The sequence below is a fragment of the Nycticebus coucang genome, chromosome 15 (assembly GCF_027406575.1).
Source record: "Nycticebus coucang isolate mNycCou1 chromosome 15, mNycCou1.pri, whole genome shotgun sequence".
Classification (NCBI taxonomy): domain Eukaryota; kingdom Metazoa; phylum Chordata; class Mammalia; order Primates; family Lorisidae; genus Nycticebus; species Nycticebus coucang.
In genome coordinates this window covers 83,213,917-83,228,525 of record NC_069794.1, presented here as the reverse complement: position 1 = coordinate 83,228,525, position 14,609 = coordinate 83,213,917, and the positions used below count along the sequence as shown (strand labels likewise).

General features: G+C 37.2%; 1 protein-coding gene and 1 non-coding gene across 5 annotated transcripts in view; one reads left to right on the top strand and one right to left on the bottom strand.

Moving 5' to 3' along the window:
* Window positions 1-12,725, bottom strand: part of BRCA2 (BRCA2 DNA repair associated) — a 105,406-nt gene extending 92,681 nt beyond the window's left edge. For all 4 annotated transcript variants that reach the window (XM_053563168.1, XM_053563169.1, XM_053563170.1 and 1 more), the window contains exons 1-4: window positions 12,659-12,725; window positions 9,930-10,202; window positions 2,895-3,003; window positions 2,201-2,247 (exon numbers count right to left, since the gene is read on the bottom strand). In XM_053563168.1, the coding sequence (XP_053419143.1) occupies window positions 2,201-2,247; window positions 2,895-3,003; window positions 9,930-10,202; window positions 12,659-12,725 (496 nt within the window). The remainder of the gene's footprint in view (window positions 1-2,200; window positions 2,248-2,894; window positions 3,004-9,929; window positions 10,203-12,658) is intronic.
* LOC128567046 (U6 spliceosomal RNA) lies at window positions 784-886 on the top strand. Its single transcript, XR_008374721.1, has one exon. It is a non-coding gene; the product is annotated as a U6 spliceosomal RNA (small nuclear RNA).
* Window positions 12,726-14,609: the final 1,884 nt, after the last annotated feature.

Here is a 14,609-nt window from a genome sequence, read left to right as displayed (position 1 = left end):
GTGTGGGTTTTGTAAGGAAAAATTAAATTCAAATGAATTGAATAACTTGTATTAAGACGCAAAGTTTAAGCACCTTCTTTCCTCTTATCAATTTGATTTAAAAAGGAGCAAACCAAAGTACAAGAAAATATAACCTATTTTAAATGCGGTATTATTTTAAAGGGGGGCCCAATTACTTAAACATACTTAATGGAGAATCTGAAGTTTCCTGAGCTGTCCATATTTAGGTAAATGGGAAAAGACATTTACAGCCAGCACTTTCCTAGTCTTTGCTGGGTTTAACATCAACAAAAACTGCAATATGGCAGTCTTGTATTCTAAGCTCACACTTTTGGAATACATTCTCAGATCTTCTTTAATGTCGGGACTGCAAAATATAACTGCCATTACATGGTAATGGGAGTTTAAGAATAGAGTTCTCATGTAAAGATTAGAAAGCACTTTTCTATTAGTCCTTCAAAGACAGACTTTTCTAATAATCCCATGCTGTGAGTAGATTGCTTACTCTTCACTTTGTAAAATATAAGTGGACTAATGTGAAATTTGTCATCAACTTTGGAGTTTTAGTTATAGATGAAAACTATCTCAATTTAACTTTTATTACCCCCATCATGACATGCAGGGTACGGAAACAAAAGCTTTTTATCAGCTCATTATATGAAAAGATAATGTAATATTTCATGTGATCAATAATGAGCAAAAAGCAAAAGACTAGCTCCCTCAAGAAAAATTCAGAGCTATGAAAAGGACAAGAGAACTAATAAAAAAAAAAACGTCCAGTGCTCGCTTCAGCAGCAAATACACTAAAATTGGAACGATACAGAGAAGATTAGCATGGCCCCTGTGCAAGGATGACACGCAAATTCGTGAAGCGTTCCAAATAAATAATAAATAAAAAATGTATTTACTCGGAAGCATTCAGAATGTCAACAAAATAGGTGCAACTGTTTTTTTGCAATTACAGAGTGGTACTCAGTTAACAGAACAATTATTTCGTATAAGCTGCATCAGAGACAACTAAAGATAAAAAAACTACCATCCCCATATATATAACTAATTTGTGCTATGTGTGAACAAGAATGCGCTTTAAATTTTCATGCCAATTTACAACCCCCATACTAGGCAAGGTTAGTGGCTATTGAAAACACCACCAGGACAGGGTTACCTAAAGACACATTCTGTAGTGTGTTAACTATACAAAAAGACACCGTACAGTTTAAAAACAAATCCTACACAGCCTTAAAAAGAGTGCGTTGTGTACAGGGGGTTAAATGCTTCATAGATAAGAAAAAAACAAAAAAAAACAAAAAACTACGGGGCAGTGCCTATGGCTCAACGGAGTAGGGCGCCAGCCCCATATGCTGGAGGTGGCAGGTTCAAACCCAGCCTCAGCCAAAAACTGAAAAAAAAAAAACAAAAACAAACTACGCTAGAACCAACTTATTAATCATCATCATCTTCTTCCTCCTCCACCACCTCATCTTCCTTCCTTTACTTGCTTTTTTCAGTCTTGACACCTCCCTTTTTTGCTGTACCAGGCTTTCCTTTAGCTCGGTATGCAGCAATATCCTTTTCGTTTTTTTCCTTCAGCTTTGCAGCCTTCTTTTCATAAGGCTGCTTGTCATCCGCAGCAGTGTTATTCCACACCTCTCCCAGCTTCTTTCCAACATCACTAATGGATAGGCCAGAATGTTCTCCTTTGATTTTGGGGCAATTCTCAGAACAGAACAAAGAAAAGGCCAAAGGAGGCCTCTTGGGTGCATTGGGACCCTTGAACTTTGTTTCCCCTTTAGGAGGGATACAGGTTTTCATTTCTTTCATAATGGGCCTTGTCTGCCTTTGCCATTATCTTCAAATTTTCCTTTCTCTTTAGCAGACATGGTCTTCCAAGTCTCTGAGCTCTTCTTAGAAAACTCTCAGAGTTGACTGAAGCATCTAGGTGGTTCTTTTTGTGCTCCTCCCGACAAGTTTGCACAAAGAATGCATATGATGACATTTTGCCTCTCAGCTTCTTAAGATCTCCTTTGCCCATGTTTAGTTATTTTTCCTCAGTGAGGCAGAGTCACCCAGTACCCGTCCGGTTCTCACTTGCCTGGGCACTGTTTCTATGGAGCTCAATGTACTACAATGGCTCTGAGAGCAGAAGCCAGATGCCACATTTCTAGCATTCTAAGAATAAAAGAGCCTTGTTTAATCTTACCTGATTTTTCTCTTTGTGGTGTAACATGTGCATATTGTAGAACAGGACTAAAACAAACCAAAAAAATCCCTCAAATTATTTTAAAAATAACAATGGCAAAAACATACAAAACACTAATTTTTTAAAAAAGAATCACTTCAGTTGTTAGAATTATACTACTTTTAAATGTTTATATTACTTTTTCCAATGTAAATCTCTCTAAAGAATTAAGTAACCACGAAGCAATGTTTAACATGCTCAGAGAAAGCAATAAAGTACTCACAAATTTCAGCTGCTACAATTTGTGTATTTTAAACTTAAAAATTATGTAAAGTAAATCTACAAAAGCATCACGTTCTCTCCAAAGATTCAAAGGACACAAATAATCATCTAATTATGTGATATATATAACTATATATATGTGACACATACAAAAATTCAAGGACTTACTGCTTTCTCATCATTATTTTTGTTACTTAAAGACACAGAATATACAGAACACCAGCCAATTCAATATTACAAGAAAGACTACTTTTATGTTTTCTGATGTAAAAATTATTCTATTAAAGAACTCAATCTAAAAGATTTAAATAATACATGATTTTCCAACAGGCTCTCAGCTAAAATATTAGCATAAAAATTAAATTCATCTCATAAGACAAATATGTAGAGAAATGTTTCATCTAAATATTTTAATGTAATAGCTTCATCATACCTTTCACTAAGACAAGAACTTAGAAGTGGCCTGGTAACATCACCTGCTTGATCCATTTTAGCCTTTACTGTACGATGACTTTTATGCTTACTGCTGGCAATATTGTTTCCTGAAATAGTACATAATTCAGTGAGAATGTATAAAGTCTGGATTGATTATAAATTTTCACTCTTTGCAGCTATTTAAAAACAAAAAATCTCATCTATACTGGGAAAAAGAATGAATAGGGAAGTCAGTCTCAAAGGTTTTTCAGTTTGCTGATTCTCCCAGAAAGAGATGTCTTCCCCTTCCCAAACAACATTAAACATATAATATGCATAATAACCTTTGGGTGATCCAATTCAAGATATAACTTTAAACTCAGAGTTCATAATTTAGTAGGTGAAATTTAAAAAAAAACTGGAGGTTCGGTGCCTGTAACTCAACAGTTAGGGCACCGGTCACATGCACTGGGGCTGGAGGGTTCGAACCCCACCCAAGCCTGCTAAAAACAAACAAACAAAAAAAAAAACAGGTCTTGTGGCGGGTGCCTGTCATCCCAGCTATAAGGGAAGTTGAGGTAAGAGAATCGCTTGTGCCCAAGAGTTTGAGGTTGCTGTAAGCTCTAACACCACAGCACTCTAGTGAGGTCAACATAGTGAGACTTTGTCTCAAAAAAATAATAAAAAAATATTTTTAAAATTGTACACAAGTACAATGTGCTATGTTCTATTATTAAGTTATATGTAGTACCATGGAGGAAAAGAACAAGGGGAAAGACATTTACTGAAAGCCAATCAGTTACCAAATCTGATCATATTATTCTTCTGCCAAAAATCTTTAAAGATCTTATTTTTCAAGATAAAGATAAAACCCTTTAACAGAACTCTATAGTATCAAGCCCTTTCACAATTTGACTTAATTTTTATGATGCTATTCTATCACATTCTACTTTTTAGCCATATCCAACTATTCGCATGTCCTAAAAAGAATGCCCTTTTTAATTTCTAAGACTTTGTACAAGCTGTCTCTTTCTCTTTTTCCCTCTAGCCCTGGAGTATCTCTTTCAGGTTTCCATTTAGTAACTATTAACGCCTTTTCCAGAAAACTTAAGTGATCTCTGAGGTGAGAAACTTTATTCCTGTTTCTGGTATTAGACTTATGAGGTCCTTAAGTTAGAGATTTTGTCTTATCACTATATCCGTAGCAACTACAATAATTTCTAACATATTATAGTCACTCCACAAATACTGGCTGAATGAATAAATTAGCTATCAGTAGGGGAAGTGAGTTAGAGATAGCAGTACATATCTACATTTCTTTTTTTTTTTTTTTTCAGTATGTGGCTGGGGCTGGGTTTGAACCAGCCACCACTGGCATATGGGGCTGGCACCTTACTCTTTTGAGCCACAGGCGCCACCCAGTACATGTATTTCTATTCTTGTTGATCGTATCTACTTTCTAAGGGAATAATGCTTAGACATGGTTTCTAAAACTATAGGTGGCTCCCTCAATAACAAACCCAATTTAGGTTTTCCATATTCCTATTTTCTGTATTACAGTATGTTACATTTGACTCTCCAGGGCATAAAGTACTCAGGTGGTTCTGTGGGTTTGATGGCGACTATAAATTTGGCACCTGAGGCACATTTTACTTTCAGAAAAAATATACTTTAAAAAATAGTTGCAGGCTGGGATGGTTTGAGCTCAAGAGTTTGAAACCAGTCTGAGCAAGAGCGAGACCCCGTCTCTGAAAACACCTGGGTGTTGTGGTGGGCACCAATAGTTCCAGCTACTTGGGAGGCCGAGGCAAGAGAATCACTTGAGCCCAAAAGTTTGAGGTTGCTGTGAGACCTGACACCATGGCACCTTACTGGGGGCAAGAAAGTGAGAATCCTATCTCAAAATAAATAAATAAACAAACAAATAAATACATAAAAATAGTTGCCTTGAAAGATCCTATCATCTCTAACTTCGAGAGTCTTTGGGAAAACTTTAATTAAAGGTTATTTAAATAAAATGAAAACCAAACTAAAACTATTTGTAGAAGCATGGACAAAACGTCTCATTATATTCTCAATTCTCAAGTAACATGGAATAGACATAATCACTAATAACTCAAATGTATGTATAACTTTAAAAAAAACCAATTCAACAAAACATCCAAGCTTTTTCTCTAATGAGATTTTTAGTTAAAGATACCTATCATAAAGTAGCTAAACCACTATTTTGAAAGAAAAGGCACTTAAAAAAATAAAACGAATAATGACATACTACTATACATCTACTAGAATGGCTAAAGCTATTCTAAAAGAATACCAGGAACTTTCATTCACTGCCGGTGAGAATGCAAAATGGTACAGCTACTTTGAAAGACAGCTTGCAGTTTCTAATAAAATTTAAACGCACTCATATCATAATCCAATTATGCTCCATGGTATGAACCCAAATGAGTTGAAAACTTGTATCTACACAAAAACCTATACATGAATGTTTATAGCAGCTTTATTCATAGTCGCCAAAATTTGGAAGCAATCAAGATGTCCTTCAATAGAGGAACAGAAAAACTGTAGTACATCCATATGATGGAGTATTATTCATGTTAAAAAGAAATGAGTTATTAAGCCATGAAAAGACATGGAGGAACTTAAATGCATATTGCTAGGTGAAAAAAAACAGCCTAAAACAGCTATGTTCTGTATGATTCTAACTATATGACATTCTGGAACAGGTAATACTATTGAGAGAATAAAAAGATTAGTGGCTAATTAGGGCTCAGGAGGAGGGGAGGGTGAATAGGTGGAGCACAAGAGCTGTATAGCAAAACTATTCTGTATAATACTGTAATGATAGACACATGACATTATAATAATACATTTGTCAAAATCTTTAGGACTGTACAAAGGGTGAACCCTAATGTAAACTAAAGCCTTTAATATATCAATATTTGTTCAGCAATAAAAAGAAATCCAGCTGTAAAAAATAAAAAGTAAAAAAAAAAAGAACCAGGTGAAAATAAGTTTTTTCCAAATAAACATTTCCCAAATAATTTGAGGATTTTACAAGCAAGTTGAAGTATGGTAAAATAAAAGCATATGATTTCAGGCAATGAGAAGGGCTGCTGGAAAGCAGAAATAGCACATCTCATAGAACTTTAGAATTTAGGAAGGACTTAAAAATAATAATACATAAAAAAGTTTAAAACTGAACAAAGTTAAAAAACACAGCTTAAGTCTATCAGTCTTAGATTTCAATATTGAATTTAAGCAAACTTAAAAGCAAAAGGTCTCAACAGACTATAGTGAACAGAATTATTATGCACCATAGCCTTAAAAAAGTTAACTCCTGGGCGGCGCCTGTGGCTCAAAGGGGTAGGGCGCTGGTCCCATATGCTGGAGGTGGCAGGTTCATACCCAGCCATGGCCAAAAATCACACACACAAAATAATAATAATAATAAATAAATAAATAAAAATTTAACTCCTTTGTGGTGGGTTTGGAGTGGACTTATTATTATTAATTAATTATGATCCTTCCTTGATTATACACATACCAATTCCAGGGTATTAACCCCTGACTCTGGGTATGTCTTTCAAGATTTGGTAGATTTGGGACAAACTGCTTTTCCTAACCACACTAGACAGATGGCTGCTTGCTTTACATAGCACGCTCTTAAATTAAAAAATACCACCCAAATATATATTGTGTTTTTCTCCCTTACAAGACTGGAGTACCTAGAGGCCAAAGGGCTTTGCGTTTTCATTTCTTTCCTTAATGCTTCAAGTTGCCAGGCATAAAAATGCATCAAGTATTTGTTGAATGGATGATTTACTTTTCAGTATTTTCTTCTATATTTTCATCTGCTAAATATTCCCTAAGTGCTATCCTAGGCCTCATCATAATTAATTTTCTGACCACACGTAATGATTTTACCACTTTAAACAGGTTGAATTTTCTTTCTTTTTTTTTTGAGGCAGAGCCTCAAGTTGTCACCCTGGGTAGAGTGCCGTAGCATCAAAGCTCACAGCAACCTCCAACTTTTGGGCTCAAGCAATTCTCTTGCCTCTGCCTCCCAAGTAGCTGGGACTATAGGCACCCGCCAGAATGCCTGGCTATTTTTTTTTTTTTTTTTTTGGTTGCAGCCGTCATTGTTGTTTGGCAGGCTCGGGCTGGATCAAACCCACCAGCTCAGGTATATGTGGCTGGCGCCTTACCCGCTTGAGCCACAGGCGCCGAGCCAACAGGTTGAATTTTCTAATCTAAAAATCCAATATCTGAGATGTTCTAAAGTCTTAAGCTTTTTGAATGCCAACTCTTTTGAATGACTCTTCAAGGAATGGTCACTGGACAGGCACAGTGGCTCTTGCCTGTAATCCTAGCACTCTGAGAGGCCGATCTGGGTGGACTGCTTGAGTTCCAGGAGTTCAAGACAAGCCTGAGCAAGTGCAAGACCCCATCTCTACTAAAAATAGAAAAAAATATCCAGGCATAGTGGTGCATGCCTGTAGTCCTAGCTACTGAGGAGGCTGAGGCAAGAGGATTGCTTAAGCCCAAGAATAGTTTGTGAGCTAGAAAGTAAGACTCTGTCTCCAAAAAAAAAAAAAAGGAATGGTCACCAGAGCATTTCAATTTTGAGTTTTGGGGTTAGGAACACTCAACTGGTAAGTGTAACACAAATATTCAAAAATCTGAAAAAAATCCACAATCTGAAATAGTCTGGTCCCAATCATTTTGTAGAAAGGATATTTAACCTGTAAATAAAGTCGACTTCTGCAACTTCCTCTCCTATCTGTGTTCTTACAGTAGTTTTAGCTTTGTATTTCCAAAAGTTTGAGGGACATTTCCACCGTAACATTCCATTAACCGTCTCTGACAACAATTTGAAACTCAGCTAAATTATTTTCCATCCTTTCAACTTTTTCCTTCCCAAACCTTTTTCTCCAATTTCAATATGCTACCAATTTCTATAACTGTCACGACCATATTTTAACTCAGTCATGCTTTGTCATTTGTTCCTTTCTTTTGAATCCTCCATATCCAGATTACTAAAGGGTCCTGCAGTTATTACTTTCCATATCTGCTTTCACTACCACATGTATTACTACATATGTATGTAGTAACAGTTCGACTGCAATTTAAAATAGACAATTATTCTAAATGGCACATGAACTTTATGGACATCCTATATAATTCACGCTCTTTACTCCATCACCTGGATTACTACACATCTCCTAACCGATCTTCCTATCTTCACTCTTCCCTTTTCATAAAGATAATAAAAAACCTTTATCTCCAAAGACTGCTGCCAGATAATTAGGCTTCCTGAAGCAAAACTAATATTCATTCCATGAATACTTAACACTATATATACACCATTTGGTATGTAATAATATATAAGAGTATCTTTGGCCGGGCATGATGGCTCATGCTTGTAATCCTAGCACTCTGGGAGGCCAAGCTGGGTGGACTGCTTGAACTCAGGAATTCAAGACCAGCCTGAGCAAGAGTGACATCTTGTCTGTACTAAAAATAGAAAAACTAGCCAGGCATGAGGCAAGGGCCTGTAGTCCCAGCTACTCGGCAGAATGAGGCAAGAGGATTGCTTGAGCCCAAGAGTTTGAGGTTGCAGGGAGCTATGAGGCCAGGGCACTTTAGTCTGGGTAACAGAGTGACACTCTGTCTCAGAACAAAAAAAAAAAAAAGACAATCTTTGACCATTACCTATATTCCCTTTATATATGCATTTCCTAGTGCCATCTTTCAAAGTATGTATCATACTATAATTGCTGAACTTCTCCTTCACTAGAAGCTCAATGAAGATAGGGAATATTTCTCAAAAACAGAGATAAATCATCCAAGATCTGAAAGATGAATGAGTAAACTAGCTAAAATCAAAAGAACAAAGTAAGTGTAGGAAGAGGTAATAATACTTCTGAAAAGCCAGATCTTCAGTAGGAATGAATGATAAATAAAAGCTGGAGAGAATATGGTAAGATGATTTAATGCTAGACCAGGTCACAAAGGACCTTGTAAGCCAAAATTAAGTTCAGATTTTATCATGAGGACAAAGAGAGGTCATTAAGGTCTGATGCTGCAAGTAGCAGAATAAAATTTGCATATGCCTTCTCTGCTCAACAACCAATCAAATAAATTCCATTTCTTTAGCCTAGCATTCAATGCCCACCTTTAATCTGCTTTCCTTTTACCCTTGGTTGTCTACTGGTCCCTTTCAGACACAAAATACCCCAAACCAACTTGAATTACTTGCTGAGAAGTTATCAGTATTCCCTAAACAAATTACATATTCTTTGTCATGTTGTTCCCTCTGCCTAGAACATTATCACTCTACCACAATCTCTTATTTCTGAATCTAACCTATCCCTCAAGGTTCAATTCAAACAAATAATTACTTAACTCTCCCCAATATTATTTTCTCTTTTCAACTCTCATTGTACTTTCTTATATTTTTCTTTTGCACATATTACATTTAGCCTTACACTATACTTTACCTGTGTATTATTTAATCCCCTTACTAGAGAGCAATACTCTGAAGAAAGGGAACGTATGTTACTTACATCAAGTAGGTAATAAATATGTGAACAACTGAATGCATAATCTTACTATATAATTGCTTAGAAATAAATGTTACCCAGGCCAGGGAAACTGCTACCAAATCAACGTATTTATAGCATATTGATAAAAATATTCTTCTGTATCCTCCGTGATAGCCTGTAGAAATAGTTTAGTTTAACATGAAAAGAAGTTCTAGGTTTTTTAATATAGGACTTAATTCAGCAAATTGGGTGGCAAAATCTATCAACCAAAGGAAGAGAGGAAAAGGAACATTTATTAAGTACCTCACTTCATTATTCCAAACTTATTAGGTGTTATTTTCATCATCTCCATTTTTCGGCTGAGGAAAGTGAAGCCAAAAATATCAATTTGCTCAATGTCACACAGTTATTTAATAAAAGAGCTGATATTTTAATATACGTTTGTTTGAATCCCTAAGTTTGTGTTAGTATTCTTCCCTTAAATACCATATCACATTACTTACCCAAGTCTAATTTGCATTTATCTAATTCTTTTACAGCAGATTGGTACAGTGGCAAAGTCCGACGTTGTTCTTTGAATATTAGGGGAGTTGAAGGTTTAAATATTATGGGAGTTGAAGCCATCTGTCGATAAAAGGGTTTCCTTTGTGGTGTTTTAAATATGTGTGGTTCATAACTGCTGATTTTATATTCAGATTCTTCTGCAGGTTCAGAATTATAAGGTGTAGCTTCTGAAGAAAGTTCTTCAAACCAATTAAGGCTTATTGGTCCTAAATCTATAAGAAAAATAAAAAAATCTCACCTTAGTTTTAACCGATGACAAAAATTTATGAGCCAGTAGTTAAAAATCATAATAAGGAAAAGGATGTTTGAGATTTTGACTGTGGATTACTTTTGTTAAGGCATTATCACCTCAGCAAGATCATTAATCTTATGATCTTATGTATCTGTAGCAAGGTGTAACAATTCACAAGTTACAATACAGTCCTTACTTCTATTACCTTTTTATTTATTTTCCATCTTAATATTCACAATTCAGAATAAAAAAACATTCATAGTAAGAATGCATTTCATAGAGAAAATTCAAATAATTACGAAGACCACATTAGCCTTCACACATTAGTGTATATGGCAAATGTAAGAGTGTAAGAAACTTGCAGACTCATAAAAAAATGGTAAAAAAGATTCCCTTTTAAAGTGAAATGACAAAATTTCAATTATGATCTATGAATCTTATATAGTAGCAGTTTTCATGACTCATGAAGTTCAAAAGCTCTAGACTATTTTCATAATAACAGTACAGAATCATCTGCCTTCTTTATGATGTTGACATTTGTACCATGGTGCAAAGATAATTAAAACTGCTGGCACATTTCTATTAGTTAGGGCAGTGGCACCAAACTGTACTACTGTAGTAAGTTATTACATACCTTAACACCATGCCCTTACTAAGAAAAGCAGTAATTCAAGCTTAACTTAAGAATATCCTAACAAATAAAAGTAAATTTTATTAAAGCTCAAGACCCGAATACATCTTTTTAATATTCTGTGACAACATGAGAAATATTTATAAAGCACTTCTGCATGCTTACGTACAATAGTTGTCTAGAAAAGCACTCGTGTGATGAGCTGTGAGCAAAATTATAGCTACTGGAATGAAAAGCCATTTTTACTAAAAGAACAACTAGTAGACAAACTAAGTTAAACTTAGATAATTTGGTAGACATTTTCTCACAAATTAATGAACTTTTTACTACAAGGAAAACAACACAGTTTATTGCCAATGATAAAATGTGACCCTTCAAATTAAAATTAAAATTTCCAGTGGCTCCTAGTAGCTAACTTCTTCTCAATTCTAAAAAACCTTTCTAATAAAATCTGTGGTGAAATTAATGAACGTGATTTTTAAAAATACTGTTTAATGAAATGTGTGAATATTTGGAATATCCACATAATTCAGAACACCAATTATTTTGCCAACAATTACTGCATGATGTTACAATATGGAAAGATCTATTGATATGTCTTAGATCTCTGAAAGAGCTATACAAAGTATAAGAAAAACTAGTAATGAAAAATATCCATAAGTAACTGAAGACTATTAAAAATACATTCTTTTTTCAATTACCTAGCTATGTGGATTTTCTTCACATATTTCTACAAAAACAACATATTGCAACAGACTAAATGCAGACTGAGATGACAATCTAAAGTCAGATATTAAAGGGAACTGCAAAATAGTAAGAAAAAAAAAACCCTATTTCACTCTTCTTTTTTGTGGGATGAGTCTCACTACATTGCCCTTGGTAGAGTGCTGTGGCATCACAGCAACCTCCAACTCTTGGGCTTAAGCAATCCTCCTGCCTCAGCCTCCCAAGTAGCTGGGACTGCAGGCACCCACTACAATGCCCAGCTATTTTTTGCTGCAGCTGTCATTGTTGTTTAGCTGACCTGGGCTAGTATGGAACCTGCCACCCTGGGTGTACATAGCTGAAATAAATGGTACCCAGGCCAGGGAAATTGCTACCAAATCAAGATCACGTGCTACGGGCGCCGAGTCCACTCTTCTATTTTTTTGTTGAAAGTGTGTTGTTTTTTTTTTTCCTGCCAGCACCTACAGTTTAGTTGAAGATATTTGTATATTTTGCTGAAAACAGTAACTGCCTAAAGTCACAATAAAAATATATTATCTCTAGCAACCTTCCTAATGCCGCAACCCTTTAATACAGTTCCTGTGGGTCACCACCCACAGGTTGAGAACCACTGATCTATAGAGGCATGCAATGGGTTTATTTTTATTTTAAGTTCATTAATACGTTTAAGTTCTTAGTTTTAATTTTAATACACTAAGCTACATAAACAAGCTCTTTAGGGATATTCTTATTATTTTTAAGAGTGGAACAAGTACTAAGACCAAAATGTTCAACGACTGCCATAAAGCAACATTATCATCAATGTTTCTGATTTTTCGGTAGTACTTTAAAAACAATTCTTCCTACTGTTAACCAAGGGGCCAGACTCCACTTTATCTACTGGGGATTCTATATTCATCCTCTGGTTAACCTGTAAAAGATTATGTTCTTACCTGGATTTATGACTCCATAAGGAACAGTGTATGGTATAAATAAAACTGTGTGGTATTGTAGTCTTTCTTGGAAAACATGCATGTTTGTTTCAGAAAACATTTTCTCAATGTGATGTTTTTACCTAGTTATATAAAACTTTCCAATACCTGCTTTGTTGCATCGTGTCTTAAAAATTTCAAAGAAAGTTGGCCTCTCTTTGGATCCAACAGACATTTTTATTTACCATATCACTCAACTCTTGGGAAATAAGTTCTGCAAAAGAGAAGACCAAAATACACTTCATAGGGATACATTCCTTGTTAAGTGAATCAGAAGTAAAACTCCTTAGCGCTGGTAAGTCTGCTTAAAGTTACACGTTCTATCTCAGGCCCATCTTTTGGGATGATAACAGAAGTTTACCGGGAGGGTAGGCACATTCTATAATTGTGCTGTCCAATACAGTAGCCACTAGCCACACTGAGCACTTGAAACGTGCCTGGTGCGACTCAAAAGAATTTTAAATATTTCCTTTTAACTACTTAACTAGTCACGCGTGGCTAGTGGCTGCGCATTTATAGATGGTTCTTGCTGGAGACAAGTGCCATGTGATAATTCCCAATCAGGAAAGCCTCAGAATACAGCAATTACCTGGGGGTTCTGTGCGCGGAAGCTGTGAAACATTTTCCAAGGTAGCAGTATTCCCTTAAGTAAGTTACCGTGTTTCCAATTAAAGAAATTTCAGATCGGGACACCTGGCACAGCTAGAAGGCAATGAGGCAAATCCCGAGCGGCTGGCGGGGTCCAAAGGCCAGGACCGCAGCTGGGAAACTGAGTTCCAGGAAAAGGGGCGGGGCCCGAATCTGCTTGGCGGGAATTCGCCTACGGGACACGGACTTTTCTCTCAGGCAAGGACGGGGGTTAAAAGAGACAAAACAAGAAAGAAGCCAGCTCCGACCCAGTGCACAACAGGCGCTCCCCCGCCATCCTAGACGACCGGCACGGCAGGAGACACACCCGTTTCCACGCCGACCACCACTGACCCGTTCCAGAAGAGCAGCTCTCTTTTGCCTGGAGTAAACTGAGGGAAACCGCATCGGCACTTAAATCACCAATCCGACCCCTCGGGCTTCTCCTCGGCGGCCCTCCACATCAGGCCACCACCAAACCGCAGCGCCTGAGCAGCTGCGCCCACGCCGCCCAGTTTTAGACGCTCGCGCCAAAAGCCCGCTCTGGTCACGTGATGCTGTGACGTAACACGCAGGGTACGTACCGCCCGGAAGTCAGGCCGGCGTCCGCCCCGCTGCTACCTCTGCTTCTCAGCGTAGCGGAAGGGAATTCTTGTTAGATCCGGGGCATTTAGCCTCGGGCTGAAACAAAAGCTGGAGTTGGTGTGCGTGTTTTCTTCTTGATTCTTCAGAATGCGAGACGGCAGCTCTCCGTGTCTATTTTAAGTCCCACCTTCCTTTCTGCTCCAGCTCACGTTTGGGTTGGGTGGGTCCCCTCAGGACACGCCTTGGGACCTTTGAAAAGGTCTTGTTCTGACCTTAGAGACAGTGTTTCCTCAAGGCCTGTCCCCTAAAGTGGGCTGATCTTAAAAAAGCCTAAAATGGTGTGTGGTTGTGGACGGCTCCCTTCCTGACTGCACGATAGTGGGAAGGGCTATTTGAAGTTAGAGGCTCTTAGGACCTGGTCTTGGGAGCAGGTGTTCAAGACCTCTGAGCCAATTTCAACGCTTGGAAAACTCTGAAACCCCTCTTAACCTGCTCTTGTAGTGTTAGCTGCATCCCTCTGCAGGCTTCATTAGTCTTTTCAACATTTTTAGGGTTCCAGATGGCCATGTTGTATGACTGTCTTCCCCAAAAATTGACCTGTAAGACCTGTCCTTATCTCTGAATTCACAGGGTCTGTGACAGGCCTACCATAGGGTTAATTCGGGTTTGTTGTAAGAAAGACTTCAAATTGATTCAGGAGGCGAGGGCTGCTCATGGGCCTTGTTGCTTCTAGAAGGTGCTTGAGCACTAAACAGCCGAAACAACCTAGACTTAGAAAAAGGGTGGGCTCCATTTGTTTCCTTAGGTATCATTTCAATTGGATAATCAGTAATCTTTAGTTTAATGC